General features: G+C 38.8%; 1 protein-coding gene and 2 long non-coding RNA genes across 5 annotated transcripts in view; 1 reads left to right on the top strand and 2 right to left on the bottom strand.

The window, feature by feature from the left end:
* Positions 1–440, top strand: part of LOC127142584 (uncharacterized) — a 10312-nt gene extending 9872 nt beyond the window's left edge. For 2 of the 3 annotated variants that reach the window (XR_007813449.1, XR_007813450.1), the window contains exon 5: positions 259–437. This is a non-coding gene — a long non-coding RNA (uncharacterized LOC127142584). Of the gene's footprint in view, positions 1–258 lie in introns of all 3 variants that reach the window. The other variant, XR_007813451.1, reaches the window with a different exon arrangement.
* Positions 441–729: 289 nt separating this feature from the next.
* LOC108895474 (uncharacterized) lies at positions 730–4375 on the bottom strand. The gene is made up of 3 exons (XR_001962973.2): positions 4190–4375; positions 3056–3117; positions 730–2087 (listed from the first exon to the last, which is right to left on the bottom strand). It is a non-coding gene; the product is annotated as an uncharacterized LOC108895474 (long non-coding RNA).
* Positions 4376–4829: 454 nt separating this feature from the next.
* camk1gb (calcium/calmodulin-dependent protein kinase IGb) lies at positions 4830–15602 on the bottom strand. Its single transcript, XM_051071410.1, is given in 13 exon segments — positions 4830–5859; positions 6507–6604; positions 6694–7043; positions 7434–7521; positions 7932–8010; positions 8118–8230; positions 8547–8622; positions 8825–8948; positions 9522–9653; positions 9763–9841; positions 10033–10158; positions 13430–13541; positions 15450–15602. Coding segments are annotated over 12 exon segments (1458 nt in total). The 5' UTR covers positions 15571–15602; the 3' UTR covers positions 4830–5859; positions 6507–6546.
* Between the last annotated feature and the right edge of the window lie 4386 nt (positions 15603–19988).

The following is a 19988-nucleotide window of genomic DNA, read 5'->3' as shown; positions in this document are numbered from 1 at the left end:
AAAAATGTCAAAAGTATGGCGTCAAAAAACATGAAAAAATGTCATCGTATAGTATGGCGTCAAAAAACTTAAAAAATGTCTGTCAAATGTAAGAGCTAATTAGTAATATTATAAACAAGTAGAACAGGAAAAGTTATCTTTATCTGTAGTAACAGGCATTTGAGGGATAATCAAATAATTTTTCTTTGATTATATTTTTCAGTTTCAGGATTTTAAGCTTTGGATAGTTTCTCTGATTAACATGTTTTTTCTCTGCAGGAGGAGACGGCATCACCTGAAGAGGACAACAGAAGTTACTTGACTTTAACAAGCATATCCACATGTGTGCTCATGTGTGCTATATCAAAGTGTCTCCAAGTGGTCAAACATCTGTCATTATCTTTGCTATTGTTCATTAAATATTGTCAAGAACAGAGTCAATAAAGTTTTGTAGCCTAACATTTGAGTTGAGTCTCTCTATTTTCACATGAACACCACAAAAATGATTTTGCCATGCAGAAATGCAGAAAAGTGGCTAAAAGCCATAACCCTAACCCTAACCCTAACTTGACACCTAGAGGTGTCCCCTTCCTTCAACCTAAGACAAAGTGGCTAAAAGCCATAACCATAATCTCTGGCTAAATGCCGTAACCCTAACCCTAAAAGCTGTAACCCTAACCCTATCCTCTGGCTACAAGTGGCCTCTGGCTAAAAATATTCACTTTCATACAATATTAAACAAACCAACAAAATATTAAGGGTTCAGAAACATTTATTTGAACAAATACCAAAATGAAATGACAAACACAAAATCAAACATAACCTACAAGTTAGGTTGTATACATGCTAACATTAATTGGTAACCTGACTGTAAACATACACACATACACTGGCAAAGTTACATCTTGTGCCTTGACAAAGTGTGATATACAACATAAGGCAAATTCCACATTTTTGAAGCCTCTAACTCTATATTCTCTTATATTGTTTTGATGTTTTACAATATTCTGAATCGTTCAGATTCTTTGATGCCTTACCGTACTATGACATATTTGATGCTTTTCTACAGCATGACATTTTTTACTTATACATTTTTTCTTTTGGATTACTATTACTTCTGTATTGGTTTTATATTACCGATTACTTTTACTGTTACTTCTCATATTAGTTTACTTTTACCATTACATATTATTTTTCATATTACATATTACTTAATTTATATTTAACTTTTACTGTTGCAAACTGCATTTAGTAACAGATTACTTTGACTATTACATCCTACTTATGATATTGCTCTTTACTTTTACTTTACTTCTGTTCATTTACACAAATTATACAGTCTTTTTATGTAGCAGATTACTTCTATCATGACACTTTTCTGCTATACTGAATACTGAACATAAACAATTTAATGTCAGTGCTCTGTGTTGGACAGTTGATGTAACGCTGTTTGTGAATTACCTGGAGGCCTCTGTCCTGGTCTCAAAGAACTTCTTCATTGTACGAAGACTCTATGTGATTGTGGACTATGTTTCTGAGATCATGGATGATGCCCTCAAAATTGGGAACTTTGCATGTCTCTACAAGTCATGGACAATGTCTCTGTGATCATGGAATACAACCCCACTCAACACCTGCTGTTATATTTAGAAATTACTAGTACTGCTTCTGGTATGACTGCTACTATTGCATTTACGATTTCAATTGTCATCACTATTATTACCTCTTTTGTATTATTGTTACCAATCTGCATTATGCTATGTTCTCCTGTGTCTATTTTCTATGCCCCTTTTTCCCCCTTCCCCTCTCTCTCTCGCTTTCTCCACTCAAACGATCGAGGCAGATGGCCTCCCACCCTGAGCCTGGTTTCTGCCTCTTAAAGGAAGTTTTTCCTTGCCACTGTAGCCTAGTGCTTGCTGGGGGGGGGGGGCGACTGTTGGGTTTCTCTCTGTAATTATAATATTCTAAAGAGTACAGTCTAGACCTGCTCTATATGAAAAGTGCCTTGTGATAACCTCTGTTGTGATTCAGCACTATATAAATAAAACTGAATTGAATGGACGATGTTTCAGTGATTGTGGATGACGTTGTGGGCAAAGTGGTGACACCTGGAGGAAATCAAAGAGAAACATACAAAGGAAAACGATCAATACACTACTACCTATTCCTCATCAACAGTTGAAAACATGAAAACACAGATAAATATTAATTGAAATATTTAAAACAAGATAAAACATTAGAGGGCTGTTTCAGAATATGAACAGCTGACTGTCATCACCTCCTGAAGAGCCAACAACAACAAATATTTGGGAAAAAGTACAATGATTATTCATTGTGTGTCTACCAACTAATCACAGAAGCATTCATGTATGTTACTGTGAATTTCACAGTAATAAACATTATCAGTTAAGTACATTTTTGGGTGCATTACTATTCTTCAGTAAAAAGTCTGACCACTGTGAAGGTATTTTTTTATCACCCTCATCTGACCATCAAATTAACACACCTATGAACAACTCTCTCCAATACTTTATTTGTAGAACTGATATTTTTTTTGTACGGTATAGTCTAGTATGTCTAGCACATACACATAATCCAGAATGTCTGATCATGTACAATCAAACTGAAGTTAAGATATTTTTCAATCCCATTTTGACTGATTCTTTGTTGGTTCTGATCTATTTGATATTGTTTGGTGAGAAGGTGAAGAGAGCTACAGTCAATTTTTCCACGGACAAAACACCGACAATTGTTTTTGATTAATATTTTGATGCCAAATATTTGCTTCAAGACAGAGGCTTGAGAAGTGAGAATTTAATATTTTTCTTTGTCCTTGATAAACAGTACAAACTGTTGATTAAGCAAAACAAGACATACATACAAGACATACAATTACAGTCAGTACTATTATTCTTATTTTATAGACACAGTTGATCAATTTTCATTATATTAAGTGCTAAATTCATAAAACACCAAGGTTGACACCAAACAAAAAAAACGAAAGTGTTTGCTAACATGAATAATTCAGCTCTTCGATGCATATTTTTCTGACTGGGTAAATGTTTGAGACACATACCTGTTGGTCTTTAAGGTAATGTTGGTGTGTCTGTCCAAGTTGCAGCAGCTGAACAAGTAGACCTGGAAAACACAAGTACAACACTTGAAACACTGATTAACTATAAAATAGTAATGAAAACTTTTTACCACTAAAGCCCACATAGAGTAGGAGAACACAACAGTTACAACACTAAGGCCCTGACAATTACACCTAAAAGAGAAAAGCAATGTAAAAGCTTAAAAACTTTAGAAGCTTAACTTTTTGTACTATGACTTCTAACTGTAAACTCAGCTCATACATTGTGGAGGGGCACATAGTCAAAATGTAGTTTTCAAGCACCAAACACTAAACTGTGCTCAATCAAGCATCAAGTCCAAACGAATAAATGACTTGGGGGGTGGCATGAGATCTCGTTATATTAAAACGTGACGATATTTCTCGACGGGTGAAAAGCTGTTTCATGAGACAGCATCCAGCTACAACTAGCATAACTGATGAAATTATGGTGCGTTCCAGTTGTACGTAGAAGTCGGAATTTCTGAGTTCCTAGTCAACTGGAACGCCCCATGAAGTCGGATTTTCAACCCGTAAAGTCACAGAAATCCCACCAACGCCGACATACGAATCAAAGATTGGCTGATACTTACATCAATAGTAGTGAGACGTAGTGACAGCAATACACGCTGCTAATTTTACCATTTATAGCAGCTCTGTGTAATTAGTTTCACGTTATGTCACTCATACACATAGTACTGTTCGGTTTTTATCCGTGGACATGTTACTACACTGTTTATATGAGAAAATTACTGCGTAGAGCGTTGTTGTCAACTGGTATTGTTAACAACGACTAGTCTGCGATACTTTTGAAGTGGTTCACGTTCATGGTTTAACGTTAAGTTACGAAGAGATGCAAAATGTCGGTGGTGACTATACAACAAAAACAACGGTGATTTAAACAGCGTTTTCACCCGTCTTGGGGGTCCACAACTCAGATCAGGGACGCTTCAGTCACAAAAACACAAACACACTCTTACCCACGCGATAAAAACGACTGAAAATGGAAATAGGGTTTAAAGAGAAGGCTAACGCTAGCGGCCGTCGCTAACACAAATGCTAACGCTAGCCGCTAGCTAGTTCGCTCCTTAGCCTTACCTTCACATCGAAGGTGTATTCAGCGTCCAGCCTCACTCGTGTTCGACAAAAAAAGCACCAACGCTTGTTTTAACATCCAGGTTCCTTCAGTAATCGAGTTTTCTCATAGCACTGACAAACAGAGGCAACCATCCAGGCCTTGGTTTTTATCTGTTTTCCAACTTCGTTTCTTCGCTTCTCTACGCTCCTCCCACAAGGCAACGGCCAATGACGACTCCACTACAGAAAAAAACGCTAATTGGCTAGTAAATTCTGATCCGCCTAGCAACCGCCTCTGATTGGTCGTTTAATACTTCGCATAGACTCTATGGTTTTACGTCACTGCCCGATCAGTTCCACGCATGTGCAGACATGTTTTAAATAGCAATATAATAACCTACATTTAAACAACAATAAAGCACAATCGTTATGATCTAATAAATGAAATCTATTTCTATTTTAGTAGTCCTATGATTGAACTCCTTGAAAGATATCAGAACACTAAAATCAAACAGCGTACAGTGTACTCGGACGTGTTCCTCGAGACATTTCTGTGCAGTTTTTGTGGTGTGGTAGAAACGTTATCTTGCTGGAGGAGTCCCCTGTGATTGGGGGGTGTTGTTGCCATTGGAGGGGAGTGCAAGAGTTAAGACAAATAAAATAGCATGAAAAGAAATGCAGATCCTGCACAGACTTTATTTGTGAGCATACAGGAATCAATATCTGTTCAATGCACCAATACAAAGCCACATACAGCTGTAGAGACAAAAAGCAGACTGCCCAGAATGAACCACATACAGTAAGTGAAGAAACATCTATTACAGTGAATATAAATGGCGTATTATATTCTAGCAGGCTCTTGACATGTCAGAGCTATGAGTTGGCAAGTTAGGGGTATACTTGTGGCATTTACACTGTTGTCAGTTTGAACATATGATTTTTATTAACTTATTTCTGTATAGCTCTTTTTTTATCTTTACTGTTTTTTGTTTGTTTTTTTTAAAAAAGAAAGCAAGTACATTAGAAAAAATAAAACAGCAATTTTACAAGAATACATTTCACCAGTATGGCTGGTATCTGAAGCAGTAAGCATGCAGTTTTTCTATATATTCTACTGTGCTTACAAATGCAGGCTGGCTATAGGAAAATGCTTTGCACATGATGTAGTACAATAATTTGTTGTATTGCATTGTGAATTTTTCATTTAATGACCACAGGTATATAAACCTGCACACTAAGTGCTCTGATGAAATTAAACTCTACCTGATCAAAGTCAGGAACTGTGATATAAAGCTTTCATGACATCAGAGGTTAGGGACAGCTTCACCACAAATGGGATGAACATTCAAGTGGAGCCCAGCAGCAGGTGAGCCCATCACATTCCCTTTTATGAGAGAGAATCCTTTGAATACTGTCTGAAAGATCATGTGTAAGTCTACCCTGTGTGTCTCAATCAAAGTGAGTCTTGTGCATCTGAATGTGTGAGTGTGATGGTGTGTATGGTCGTGTGCTTCTATGTGGTTGTCGGGAAGCTTCATAGGCACTCTTTCCAAAATAAAATGTCCCACAGACACAGTGGACCTCGCAGACCTATTTGGTTCTGTCAGAGGATCAACCACCTCTCATCCTCAGTACCAGGGGAGCTGCTGACACAAAACAGCTGCATGCTGAGTCAGCACAGCAACACTGACCTGCAGAGGGCAGAAACACACTAAGAGTGAGACACATGGTTCTGTAATAAGCACAACATTTGACAAACTATGAACACTAAGATCTGGATGTGCTCTTTATTTATCCCTATGTTACAGCCTTTAAAATCTGTCTGTTAGTACTGCTATTCTATACGAAGCAAACATATATTGGCATATACACATATATTGGGCATTTTTTTTAGGTCAACAAAACTCTGTGAACAAAAATTTTTTTTTCATGGATGACATTTTGACATGTCACAGCAGGAAAAGTATATATGTAAATAATAAATTAATTTCATTTAAATGCTTCAGTTTCAGGGTCCTGGTGCTGCTGCTGGCTCACAGATACTAGTATATCACTATTTCATAAAACACAATATAATGACTGTGACTTTGTATATGATAATATTTTAAAAGTTACATGGTAACATTTAACTCTTTATTTGGCCTATATGTAATTTAACATTTATTAAATGTTCATGTGCTGCTTATAAATGCACAATTGAGGGACTTAAACTGTTACCCCATAGAACAACAAGGACTTGTTTAACAAATGTATTCAAATACAGTGAAATACTTGTCAAATACTTGTACTATACTGAATTTGCTTGTAATATGTGTGCAAATGCTTCATTTGAACCTACCAAGTAAAATGCTTTTCTCCATGTAAACTTCATGCAGCCTTCACATGACTGAGCAAACTCCAGTCTGCACAGTCTTGCCATTGTGGTTTTTTCCAAACCTGAAATCAAAACAAAGATTTAGTCATTGGTCAGTCCTGCTGTGGTCACAAAGTCAGAGTTCAAAACATCAGGTGAAGCTGGTACAAACCCATTAAGGTTGGCAGGCTCTGAGTGGTAGACATGCTTGCCCTGCTCAGCTATAGTGGGCGCGTGGTGTGCGCCGCACTGGCTCTGACTTGCTTTCAGTGGGTGGTAATGGCTCTTCAGTTCAACATGGCTCGTGGGCAGGGACATGTGATTTGTCCCATGTGCGTTCCCACTGACCTCTGCCGCCTTGGGGTCGACCCTGTCTGGATCAAGACGTTTGCGGTTTTTTGTTGGGGAGGAAAGGTCGATCACTTTGATGTCTGGGATACTGCTTTGTCTCAGGACCAGCCGTGAGTGGGCCAGCTGCAGCTTCTTCATGTGGTTGATGGCTACAGCAGCGTTGATGGCTTGCTGTAAAGTATACATAGACAAGAGGTTGGGAAAGAGCCATTTAGCCAACATATAGCTTCACTTTAACTACATCAATGAGCATGAGGATGTTTTAGAGGTAAATCTGACATTGACAGTTTTTTCTGCATCAAATCTGAGCACACGATAGATTGTACAGACAATAGATTGATATTTTAGACTCATGTTTACTGCGAAGCATCCAAGCATACTTTGGTTGCCCTGACAGTAACAGCCCTACATCAGCACTGAGTGGCCTTGATTACCGAACAATATCTTATTAAACTGTCCGTAATCAGGAAGGATTTAGGAAGGCACCAGATTAATCTGTTATAAACTGCAGGTCCTCAATGAGCTTACCACATCAAAGCCAAGAAATCGATGAGAACTGACCTTCCACTTAGACTTGGCAAAGTTCTTTTGGATCTGAACGCTGACAGAATAGTAGATGTCCTGGCTCCGAGCCGTCTTTCCGATAATCCTGGAAAAGAGATGACGGAACAGGATGCTTAAATTTATTTCAAGGTAGACTTAATCCTGCATCCATCTGTGTGACCTAACACTGTGTGGATAACCTCCTACCTCATGTACTTCTATCATAAAAAGTCACCATGAGTCTGTAGTTTCAATACATAATAAATCTAGGGATTATGAATTACATGGTGAAAACTACTCACTAATTATTCAAGTTTTTAGATTCATATAAGTTTTAAGAGATGAAAAGAATTTTGAATTGTTACACGTAATTTTAACTACAATACAGTAGCCCATGAGGACAATTTTACTGTGAAAATGTATGAATGAAATTATTCACTCATAAAACTAATTAAAAGTTAAAAACAATAGACAATTGAGAGATTTGTTAAATGGATTACAAGAAATGTCACTCACCAGGGATGTCTGAGTGCTAGGTCAGTGGTGTACCGCATGTTGGGATTCTTCTGCATCATGTTACGGATGAAATCTTTAGCTGTAGATAGAAAGATAACACATATTAAGGGCCAAGGGAGTGTGGAGGAATAAAACAGTCGCAGGAGGCTTGGAAATATGTTCTGTGCTAATATTCAGTGTCCTTACCAGATTCAGATATGTCATCCCAGAAAGGTGAGTCGAACTCATACTGCGCCTTCATGATCTTAGAGAAGAGTCGTGTCTCGCTCTCTTCATAAAAAGGGGGATATCCACAGAGTCTGCAATGACAAGGTAAAAATGATCTCTAAGGAAATATTTCACAATTTCACAGTATATGTGTGGGGAAATTTTTATAGATGCTCACTAGGTGGTGCTATGACTCAATCACTACATCATTTCTCTGTATGTAGGTAAATGTGTCAAACACAAACATGACCAGCAGCGGCTTGTAATCTGAAAATCCTGCCACTTAATAAAAGAAAACCTGGAGCAGATTTACAATCTGAACAGCTGACGTTTTAGTTCAAATTCTTCTCTCTAGTTTTTATCTCTCTCTACTGATGTGTGCAGTCATTTAAAATGGTTTATACTCACAAGATGTAGGTGATAACACCGATAGACCAGCAGTCCACTGCCTTACTGTATGGCTTCTGTGCCAAAACTTCAGGAGCTGAAGGTGAGAAAAAACATGTCAAAGCTGGGCCAGTGAGAACACTAATGAGGAATGTGCACAGAGAAACAGGTATAAATATTACATAATCTGTAGTGTCTTATGAGGTTACACCCCTGCCTGTCTTATAATTCTCTGACCCATTTTGAAGCCCCCCACTCAATAAATATCCATAAATCATTGATCAGACAGACATCCTTACCGACATATCCTGGAGTGCCACAGGCTGTCGACATGATGCCGTTGTCTACCATCTTTGAAAGGCCAAAGTCACTGATCATGATCTTGGAGTTTTCGTCCTGGCTGTAGTACAGGATGTTCTCTGGCTGCACAGGAACAAACATACAGGAGAGCTGTTCACACATTGATCAGTGAAGAACCTCTCACAGTGTTACTTCTCCTGCAGTGGAACAAATTCTTAAATATTTCATTTTATATAAAAGTGTCAGTGCTGTAAATGGACCTGTGCCTGCCATTAGTCAGGGCTTAGCAACACTGAACTTAAAGAATGATTCCACATTTTGGGAAATACTCTTTTCTGCTCTCTTTTCTTGCCAAGAGTTCGGTTATAAGATCAATACCACTCTCATATCAGACTGTTAGCTTAGTATAAAGACTGGAAACAGGGGGGAAACAGTTGACCAGGCTCTGTCCATAGGCAGCAAAATTGATTTGGTTTTTGCACAGATTAAATGAGATATAATGCGTTAACTAGTGAGCTTCAGAGGTACGGGTAGGTGTGTTTTGGCTAGTTGTTTCCCCCTGTTTCCAGTCTTAATGGATGGAGTTGTAATAAGTGGTTTCTGGGTGGTCAGGGTACTCCATAAATTAGTTGCATATTTTGTAATATTAGCAGCTAGTGAGGCATACTATTATCAAATAAATAAACGGATTGATACCTTGAGATCCCGATGCACTATGCCGTTTTGGTGCAGGTAGCTGACAGCCTGCAGCACCTGCTGGATCACCCTGCTGGCATCCTTCTCTGAGTACACCCCCCGGTCCAGTATACGGTCAAAGAGCTCACCAGCCTGAAACACTGGTGAGAAGAAATCACAACCATTACAATTTATAATCTTAAATCCTATTTTAATTAGCTGGCCTGATCATTTAAATATTATAAGATAAGAACTGGAGAACTCACAGCTGCATGACAAGGTAGTAATGGGTCCGACTTTCATAGAAATCCTCCATCCCGACAACATTCTCGTGTTTGATCCTGTTTGAGAAAATAACACAGCACATTCATTATGATATTGTTGCCATAATCCCACAACAGAATTCACATATTTTCAAAATAAACCACAGGCAAAAGAGTGAGCAGATCAATGGGGATTACTTCCCACAAGGACTACTGACAGAATATGAAAAGAAAAATGAAGGCTCATAATAATTCACACGTTGAATCACCTTCTCAGCACGGCTATCTCATTCTCCAGGTTGAGGTCCTTCTTCTGTTTCTTCTTCACACACTTCATAGCAAACATCTTTCCTGTCTTCTTCTCCTTCACCATGTAAACCTCTGAGAACGCCCCTCTGGTAATGAACACACAAATACACACTGACAGTGAGTTATTGATGATGCTGTGACTGATTGCTTTGAAATAACACAGGAAGAGATAACAAATCTCACACAGTAAAAGGAAATGAGTCTAACCTATGATCTTATTAGAACAGGGGCATCATGAAACTATGGGGACCTTATCAAAGATATATGAAAGTATTTCTACTTTCTATTAGTCTCAGCTGTTTGTGATTGGCTAAATTAGGGCAGGGTGATAAAATGATAAAATTGTGATATAATTTAATAAAAGTCTTTACAAAAATTAAAAGTACAAAAATGAGAATAGTGCAGGACTATTACTTCTTAAATAAACTGGCATTTTACACCTTGTATTTTGTGAATAAACAAAGATATAATGCTTCCCTACAAAGGCAAACAGCAAGAAAAAGGAGTCTGATGTTTGAAAGCTGTTTATCCAAAGCATGTTATTGTATATCATTTACAAAAGCCTAATTTTATGCTCTTCTTAGAGCTGTGTAATTACTGTAGGTTACATGATGTCATTCCTCCTTGCCTAATTGCATCACACAGAAGTGGAAACTCAGAAAATTCTTGGTGAGTATCAGAATTAAAATAAACACACACACAGCGGAAATAGCAATATCAGGGGATTCAATTAAGATCTACAAAAGAACTCTGTGGCTTAACTATTCACATGTCAGGGGCTAATTATTCTCTGTGCTGCTGTGGGTCCATGCTATCTTCAGCGTTGTCTGGGAATAGTTGTTCTACTGGGCGGATTAGGCCCTTTATCCCTGACGCAATGGAAACGATGGCGGGCTGAGGGCCTTAGGTGCACAGGTCAGACACTGAGCATGAGCAGCAGGGGAACCATGGGAACAACAAGCTCTTACATATGGTTGAGACCACGTCACAGACAGGTGTCAAGGCCTGTGAGCACACCACAACCCTGCCCTCTATCTGTAAGGCGATGACACTGACCCTGAAGGATGAAGGAATGTACTTGTTCACTAATGAAGATCAACACACACTCTGCGGGAGCATGACAGCACCTTCTATCTCATTTATTTAAAAGCACAATGTGAACTACAAACTATTTTCAGTTTTATTTCCCATGTTGCATATTTGATTTGTTAACAAGTTTATTATGGCACATTTAGAAAGAATTGTTGCAACTGCCTGTCACACACTCAGTCACACACACTGCACTATGTAATGCCAGGAAGCAGACAGGAACAAGCTGCCCCCACAGCATCATCACACTGCTTCATATCCCATTGCTCAGCTGATTTGTCCTTGGTTAACAAAGCTCATTTTCTTCCTAGGATCTCCTTGAAGCTTATTGCGACTCTCAAGAGAAATCATCAATCAAGGCCTGAACATGAAAGCCACACAAAGCCAAAAAAAAAAGACAAAAGGCAATCAGAAATCACTGAAGTGCTAACTTGAGTGTATACATTGGCAAGATTTAAATTCAACAACTAAAATGAAATTGCTTGGGGGGTTAATCTTACCCCCTGAAGGGACTGCGTCCTGATTGCTAGGAAACCATGAGGATGTTGTTTATGCTATGTGTGATCAGGCCCAATGGGAATAGCTGTATTATGTGTTCTACGCAATCTCCTGTCCCTTCTGGATTCTCTTCCTTTTACTGTGACGCAGGACAGGAAGAGACACACACACACACACGCACACACACACACACACACACACACACACACACACACACACACACACACACACACACACGCAAAAAAAAAAAAAAACACTAAACCATTCATCTGGCAAAACAGGCGAACCAGCTGCCTCTGTGCTGACATCTTTGACAGACTTTAAAGCAAAATCATTTAGTGGCTCAGACTTTAACTGTGAGAATTAAACCTGCTTTTATCTCTCACATTTGGTTTCTTGTGTTTAATTTTGTTGCAAACTATAGGAGCATCATTCTGTCTTGAAATGATGCTAATGTCTTAGATGAAACAGTCTGGGGAAATACACGTAATTACTGCAGACTAATTGGGCCATATATTAGATCACATTATATTGCATTGTACTCAGGATGGGTTCGCCACCATCACACTCCAATCACACTCCAATCACAGCTGATGTGTTTGGATAAAACCCTGTCAGCAGCTTCCTCAACCCTCAGCGCGGAGCTGCTCTGTTTTTCTGACAACACGGCAGCGCTCACTCACACCTGTGTTTACTGCTGGTCTCTCTGATCTGTCGCCCTCAAGCTGCTTGGCTAAATACTGGACAGTACTGAAGATCCTGCTGATTATTAACACTGACCTCACAAAAATTAGGCCAGCACAAGAGACTGTAAACTGAGTGTGTGCACAGTATACAGTGACGCGTTGCAAAATATTAACTTCAGTTGGAGTTGCTGTTGAACTTCAACAGTCCAGACCAACTGGTTTTCCATTAGTTTCCTTTTGTTTAGGGGCTGCACCTAACAATTATTTCAAATACTGATTAATCTATCAGTTACTTTCTTGAATCACTAATTAATTGTTCTGTTTCTAAACTGTCAGATAGTTAAAAAAGACAAAGGCGGTTATCAAGTGTCTTGTGTGACATCAGTCAAAAACCCAGGGGTGTTCAGTTTATTATCACATCAGACAAAGAGAAGCAGCAAAGTCGTTCAGCTGAGAAGCTGGAACTGGAAAATCTGGCATTTTTGCTTTAAAAATGACCTAAATAATAACTCAGTTCTGAAAATAGGTGATGAGTATGTTAATTGTTGATCAACTAGTAGATAAATTTACTTATTTTCTCAGCTCTGGTTGCTCGCTAAACTGATTTTTATATTTTCCTCTCTCTATTTAAGTGGAAATACCACAATATAGAGAAGGGAGAATAATTTTAAGTGTAAATGTTTTTGAGAATGAACTGCGTAGCTGACTTGACAGCCAGGCACCATCAGGAAAAGCGGACTAACCTTCTAACAGCCAGAGCGTCTTGTTGTCTAAGATGCTGGTAAAGGAGGCTTCCTCATGTTAATCCAATCAAACCAGTAATCTGTCCTCCAACTCAAACAGCATGTTGAGATAATCACACCATGTCCACAGTATTTCAAGATAAAAGTTTTACAGCAGCCCCCCTCAGTGTTACTAAAGCAAAACATTCAGAAATGCAAAATATTCCCTGGGGTCCTAAGAAAAACAGGAAGAAATTCTACAAAAACTAAACAGGAAATTAAAACTAGTCAGCTCAATAAATGTTAAGATTTCTTGAATAAATCAATACTTTACAAAGAAATAAACAGTTAAATGTACTTACGATCCCAACTCCTCCATGAAGTCAAAAACCTCCTGGATGTTCTCAGTGTTCTTCTTCCACACACAGTCGGCCTCTTGACGACCCATGTCTGCAGATGCTTCTACAGGGATTTCTTTCAGAAGTAAGGAGAAAGAAAAGACACAAGAACAGACGTCACTAAACACAGAAGTTCCACAATGTCCCTGTTTCTTTAGGGTCCCCTCTGTGTGCAGTTGCAACAAAGAAGCAGTAATCCTCTCTTAATGTCCAGACTCCTTCATCATCATAAACAGAAAGTCCTTTGGGATTATTGAAGAGTCATGAGAAAGCAGGTGTGAAGGTTGGTCCGTCTGCTGCGCTGCTCAGACTGTCTGTAGGAGGACGCAGCAGATGACACAGACATGAGTCGTTGTCTGGCAGACAAAAGGTTAGCACACTAATCCCTGCTGTAACTAGCACAGGGGCAGGTATACAGCAGTGTCAAGGCCTGGCCCACACTCTGCCAGGGACAAATGACAAATGACACTGTGTGATACTGCTGAGTATGACTGAGGCTGAGCAATAATCTGTCAGAGATGTCAAACAAGGAGAAAAGTAAGAGGAACCTGTTGCCTTGATTATTGTTCTGCATTGTTCAGAAAATGTGTATTTGAAAATTAGAAAATAATCAAAGCTGTTATCAAATAATAATAATACTAAACCTCCTAATACTTCCTGCACAACTCTGTTAACCACACCATGATATTCTGTTCTCCTGTTAAGAAAAATAGTGTTTTTGTGCTTAAATAATGAACATCTATCAGGATTAGAAAGTCTGAGAGAATGGCTTATCCAATATACCTTAAAGTACTGAGGAGGATTAGGAACACTTTAAATGAACAGGTTACCCACTTTGGTTTCCTGCCCTCTTTTCTCTTATATAAGGGATTAGAAGTCTTCATCTGGAGACCTGACCTTGTCACAGGTAGAAATATTACAGAAGAGCCTTAAAGCAGTAACTTTTAATGTCTGAACTACCACAAAAAGATACTTGTTGAACATACAGCATAAGCAATATAGCAAGAACGGTTAAGGTAAAAACTGACCGACTTTTTCAATTAGCCTCACTCTCATTTTTTCCCCTCATGTTGTCCATGCATAACCACATTCACTGTAACATAGGATATCACTGCATCCCTGATATAACTGATACTGAAACAATATCTACTCACACACTGACAGCTAAGGCTCTTTCTAATTTCCCTGTTGCTCGCTCTGGCTTCCCTGCAGTAATTCGTTCTTTCACCGCGGCATTGTGCTGCTATTAAGGTCACAACATGCAACTCAGCAGAGACCCACTGGTGCACAGGAGCAGCCTATCAGCTCTAATAGCTGACACAAACTCTGCCCAGGAAACACACTGCATCGTGGGTGCAAAACCACCGATGCAAAACTAGTTTACAGTGTTTAAACCTGCAGAGATCCGACATTCAATATAATTACTGAAGAGAGCGGACACTACAACACAATCGTCTTATATTCGCACTGTTCTTCTCTGGCCAGGTTTTACCCTGACACAAAAACACCTGTCAGTGCTGCGAAGATAATAACACTGGCAAACGGTGTGACAGAGAGCAAGGAGACGCTCTGCTCTGATAGTGACTGACATTACATGCCACCGGCGTCATGCAGCCTCCGTTTCTCTACTCTCATGCCACAAGCAGGACCAAGTTGGCTGCGGCATCCGCGGAAAGACCACTCTGCGGCAAAAAGGCGAACGATCAGATATTCAGATCAAGCCTGAGCCGCACAGCCCTCACAACTGAGCGAGAGCGCTATCAAACACGAGCAGGCTTGGAAACATGAAATGACTCATGTTGCTGAATGTTAACTCAAAACTACCTCAGTCCCTGGCAGAATACAAAGCAGGGAACACTGGCTCCCTGCCTGATTCTTGGCTGAAAAATGCAGTCCCCAAGCTGCAGAGCTACTAATTAAAAAAACAATGTTTTGAGTCCAGATCTAAGAGAAGAGGTTCATTCATCAGCACACTGAGACTTACCTAGAGACTCCGCGCTGCAGCTCTGCTCTGACTCTCCTGCCAAAAGCTGTCTTAGGTCTGGACGGATTACTTTGTCTGGGACCTCACAAATACCTGTTGTCAAGTCGGAGATTACATCCATGGAGAGAGCCGAGGAGGGAGGGGCTGGCAGTCTCACAGGTGCTCATTGAGACTTAAGGCGCAGGCTTCAGTTCAGGCTGATGCTGCTGCTTTGGCTGCATCATTCATCTTTCCTCACAGCTGCAGGTTTTTATAGAAAACGGCGCGTCTTGCGCAGAGAAGAGCAGCTTCACCACAACAGCACGAGTCATTCAAAGCAGCACACTCCATGTGCACGCGCAGGTACGCGCACACGCACAGCAGGCTTCCCAGCACTGACAGAAGTGGACTACCATTTTGAAATGCCTGGTCAGTGGAGACTTATGGCGCAAAGAATAACATCAGTGAATATCGCTGTGACAACAGAGCAACACTTTCTGTTAACGTTTATATAGGCTGTAAAATATGTTGTTACAGACAGCACCTATACAAATATTAACTCCCCTTGGAATTGGATTAACGTGGCCTTTTTGAAACCGATCAGCAGAGAAAGACATGACAGTACAAGAAAACTCATCTGCACCAGTGATGCTGTGGTGTCCTACTGAAGGAGAGGACTTTGCATTAAGGGGCTTTCTTTTGATGATCAGTGTCAGAAAAGCCACATTAAATTTACTCTGATTCAGGGTTGTAAGACCAAAAAGAGAATACTTTTACTGGCACTGTGATATAATACGTTACTAATGATAGATAGATCAAGTAACTGTATTAAAAAGATTGTGAAAATCCATTTTGATTGTGTTGATCCTCTCTATTTGGTACTAATGCACTCATGCCCCAATAGAGAAAGATTTTCACAGTAATCCATCAAATCTGCTGTTGTAGGTCAGATGGTCCACTGGAGTGGTAGAGCTGATGAACTGAAAAAGGCAAATCAAGTATCCAAACCCAGCAACCTCCAAGCAGTTCTTATTAAAGGCCTATTAATTATCTATAAAGCATTAGTAAATTATTTACTCCATTAATAAAACCATGACATCATATGAACTATTTGTTAAGGATGCCAGATTATAAAGTGGTAGAAACACCTGGGTTACAGACTGTGATGCTTTTACCAACTCCACTGCAGCAGTGGACTCTGAGCACACTGCAGTACACTGTGGTCTTCAGAGGAAACCTTTAACAGGCTTATGTATTAATCTGCCACACAAGGAGCCATGCAGTACACAGTGACAAAGGACAGGTCATGTTACTAACACAGTTGGTCCTCTCTGTGTGTTTACTGCACACAAACCAATTCTGCATGTGCCATGCAAAATGAATTATCCACAAATATCTGAAATCAAAAGGCACAGCTCAGCTTCAGCAATGCAGGCACGTCCTGATGGTCAATAATATCAATATGTTTTTATAATTACACCTGCCATCACAGGCAGCAGAGGTGATGCAGTGTGACTATCTGCCAGGATGAGTTTTATAGCTTTAAATGCAGCCTACCTGAGTTTTAGGCAAGTGCTGTAAAGAGAGAGGGAGAATATGATATTGTGTTGTCATGGATACTAGTTCAAGAGGTTGTCACGGTCATCTTCCATTTCATTGTTTTTCTGTTTTTTTAAACCAGAAAGTGCTGAAGTCTTTTCCAATCAGGAGAGAATGCATCAGACCTGCAGGGAACAGCTTCTGTAATGAGAGTGTCAGGTTCAATGATGGATGTTAAGCTGCACAAAAGCAGCACAATCACTGGGTCACAGTTATTACAGGCTGCAATTATAGAGGGTTTGAGCAGGACTGAAGAACAGTTATGAAGGCCAGAAAATCATTGTTCACAGAATGGTGCTTGGCTTTTATAATCTGTCAAATTATTCCAAATGATTAAAAATTATGTACAGTTCTATATTTGTGTAGCTCTGGGAATAATATAGATATATGAATTGTTTAATAATAATAATATGAGCACATGGTTGCTGTCCTCCAATTCAATCTAAAATTATATTTGTAAAGCAGCTACAGAGTGCATTTATCACTTATTATTTGATTTAAGTTTGGCAATTTTCTTGAAAATAAACTGACAAACTTCCTGTGTTTAAAACAACCAGACAAAAATCTGTTTTTGGCAAATCCAGTGAATGAATGTATTTAATCAAACTGATGCAAAAATGTGTTGTCTATGAGTGTGATATATTTAGGTAGTATAAGTAGTATACTTACTTCTAAATATTGAGGTTCTTGTACTACTTTGTACTTCTACTCCAGTACATTTATCTGACATCTAGCAGATAAAGATTTTACATAATTGAATGAGCTTTTAAAATATGGTGCATTGTTATGTAAAAACATTGAGCTCTTTTAGTCAGTAACTGAGTCACTGAAGCCTTATTTTCTTGAAAAAAGTGCAAAATCTACCTATGTACTACTAATCTATTTATGCAGATTTATCTGATAATACATCTGAATGAAGGACTTACTTCTATCAGATTACAGACACTTAAGTAAAGGGGCTGAGTACTTCTCCCTGTACTTTATACTACAGTGTGGTTCCTATAGAGCTTGATAAATCCCTGACACCAGGCCTGACTCGTGTAAACCTTACATCATCTACAAGATTATTAAAAAAACAACAGGATCAGGTTGAACTTTCTAACCTCTGTCAGTGGGATTATCCAAGACTCCAGCTTTAGTTATGTCAGCAAAGTGATGTAAAACAAAGCTGTCCATTCTCCTTCAGAGGAAAACAATTAACACCAGCTCAGGCTCTTAAGATCCATTGCGACTAAATGAATGATCAATGGGATTACACTAAAGGGATCAGGTAAACGTCCAAAGCCTTATATAACCTGGTTGGTGACTGAAGTCACAGAAGACATTTATACTCATCACATCTTCACACTTTCAATAAATGATCCAGAAAAAGTTAACAGGATTTAAACCTATCAAACAAAAATGAGTTATTTTGGTGCAGAAAGCGTTACATAAGTTAATTTAATTGTTGCTAAAACCGTTCATTGCGCACATAACCTGAGATTAAACTTGCAACTTGGCGCTTGCATGAAACTACTGACCCATGTGTGACATCTGAACACAATGAACATATAAACAAAAAAGTTATATTAAGTAATTATCACTGCTCCAAAAAAAGAATCAGCTTGTGAAAAGTGTGGTTTAAAGTCTTTCAGAATAAATGTTATTTATAGTGTGTGTGGGCAGTGTGGCTGTGATCATCTACTGTAATTATTCACCTTCATGCCTCATTTCAGAACATCCAGAAATAGTGCTCATCCTCCTCATGGTCGTCCTCCGTAAGGTCAAAAGGTCTGATAAATATTTACAGCTAGTCAACAAACAGGCCTCTGTGAAAATGAGGTTCTGGGGTTAAAACAATCACCACTGTTCTATTGGGCTGCTTTCATTGTGCCCACACGTAGAGCTTTTTTTGTTTTGCATTTGCAGGGTTTTATTTTCCAAAATAGCACTTTTAAAAAAGTAATTTACTGAAGTATATCATCCAATTTTGATTTAATCTGAACCAGGATTTAAATTTGCTTTTATATAATATCTTAATATCTTAAAATCTTCTTGTATCTTAATGTACATACTGACATGAAAGTAACTCATCATGTTTTTCTGACTGACTTATTATTCTACATTAATTATCCTGTCTGATTCAGAAGAATAGACGTCTTTCAGCCTGACTGAAGTGCTGACTGAGAAGTGAATGAGAGGCTGATGTGACTGTGTTAGCTCCTCTGAACAGTCAAGTAGCATCTTGAACCCCAGCTTTCTTAAAGCTGAAAGATTCTTTTTTTTATTGCAGATTTCTTTTTTCCAATATTATTTACTTCACTAATGCCCTAAACAGAGTAAAAGATTAAATCTGGTCCCAATAAATCTCTGAAAATCAAATCATTTAATTGAGAAAGATATAAGCTGCAGTGGTGCAATTTAACTAAGTGCATTTACTCAACTAATGTGCTTAAGTTCAGTTTAGAGATGCATGTACTTGAGTATTTTAATTTAATGCTCCTTTCTATTTTGTATCCACAACATTTTAGAGGGAAATGTTGCAATTTTGTGATTTTACACATTAAACATAACGTCATCTCATTAAATGAGATGCTTTTTTCATAGAATAAACCACTCAGTATGTAAATTATCTTCATCTCAGCCACCTGCAACATTAAAATGCTGCTTATATGTTAATGAATCAACAATAACAATCTGAGTATAAATGGTCTGCACTGTATACACACACACACACACACACACACACTCACACACCAATGGCAGTAAGTTACCACACAAGGCAAAGGCCAAAGCAATTTGGAGTTCAGTTTCTTGCTCAAGGACACAATGACATATGGATAATAAGAGCTGTCACCAATCATGTGGACAACTCAACCATATATGATATAAAGTAGAACAATGTAACACTAAATGAGGTAATTTCATTTAAAGAGTACTTGTACTTTTTGGTACTGTAGTGGGATAGTATTACACCGTGGT

The sequence above is a fragment of the Lates calcarifer genome, linkage group LG6 (genome assembly GCF_001640805.2).
Source record: "Lates calcarifer isolate ASB-BC8 linkage group LG6, TLL_Latcal_v3, whole genome shotgun sequence".
NCBI classification, from domain to species: Eukaryota; Metazoa; Chordata; class Actinopteri; family Centropomidae; genus Lates; species Lates calcarifer.
This window is presented reverse-complemented; position numbering and strand designations above follow the sequence as displayed.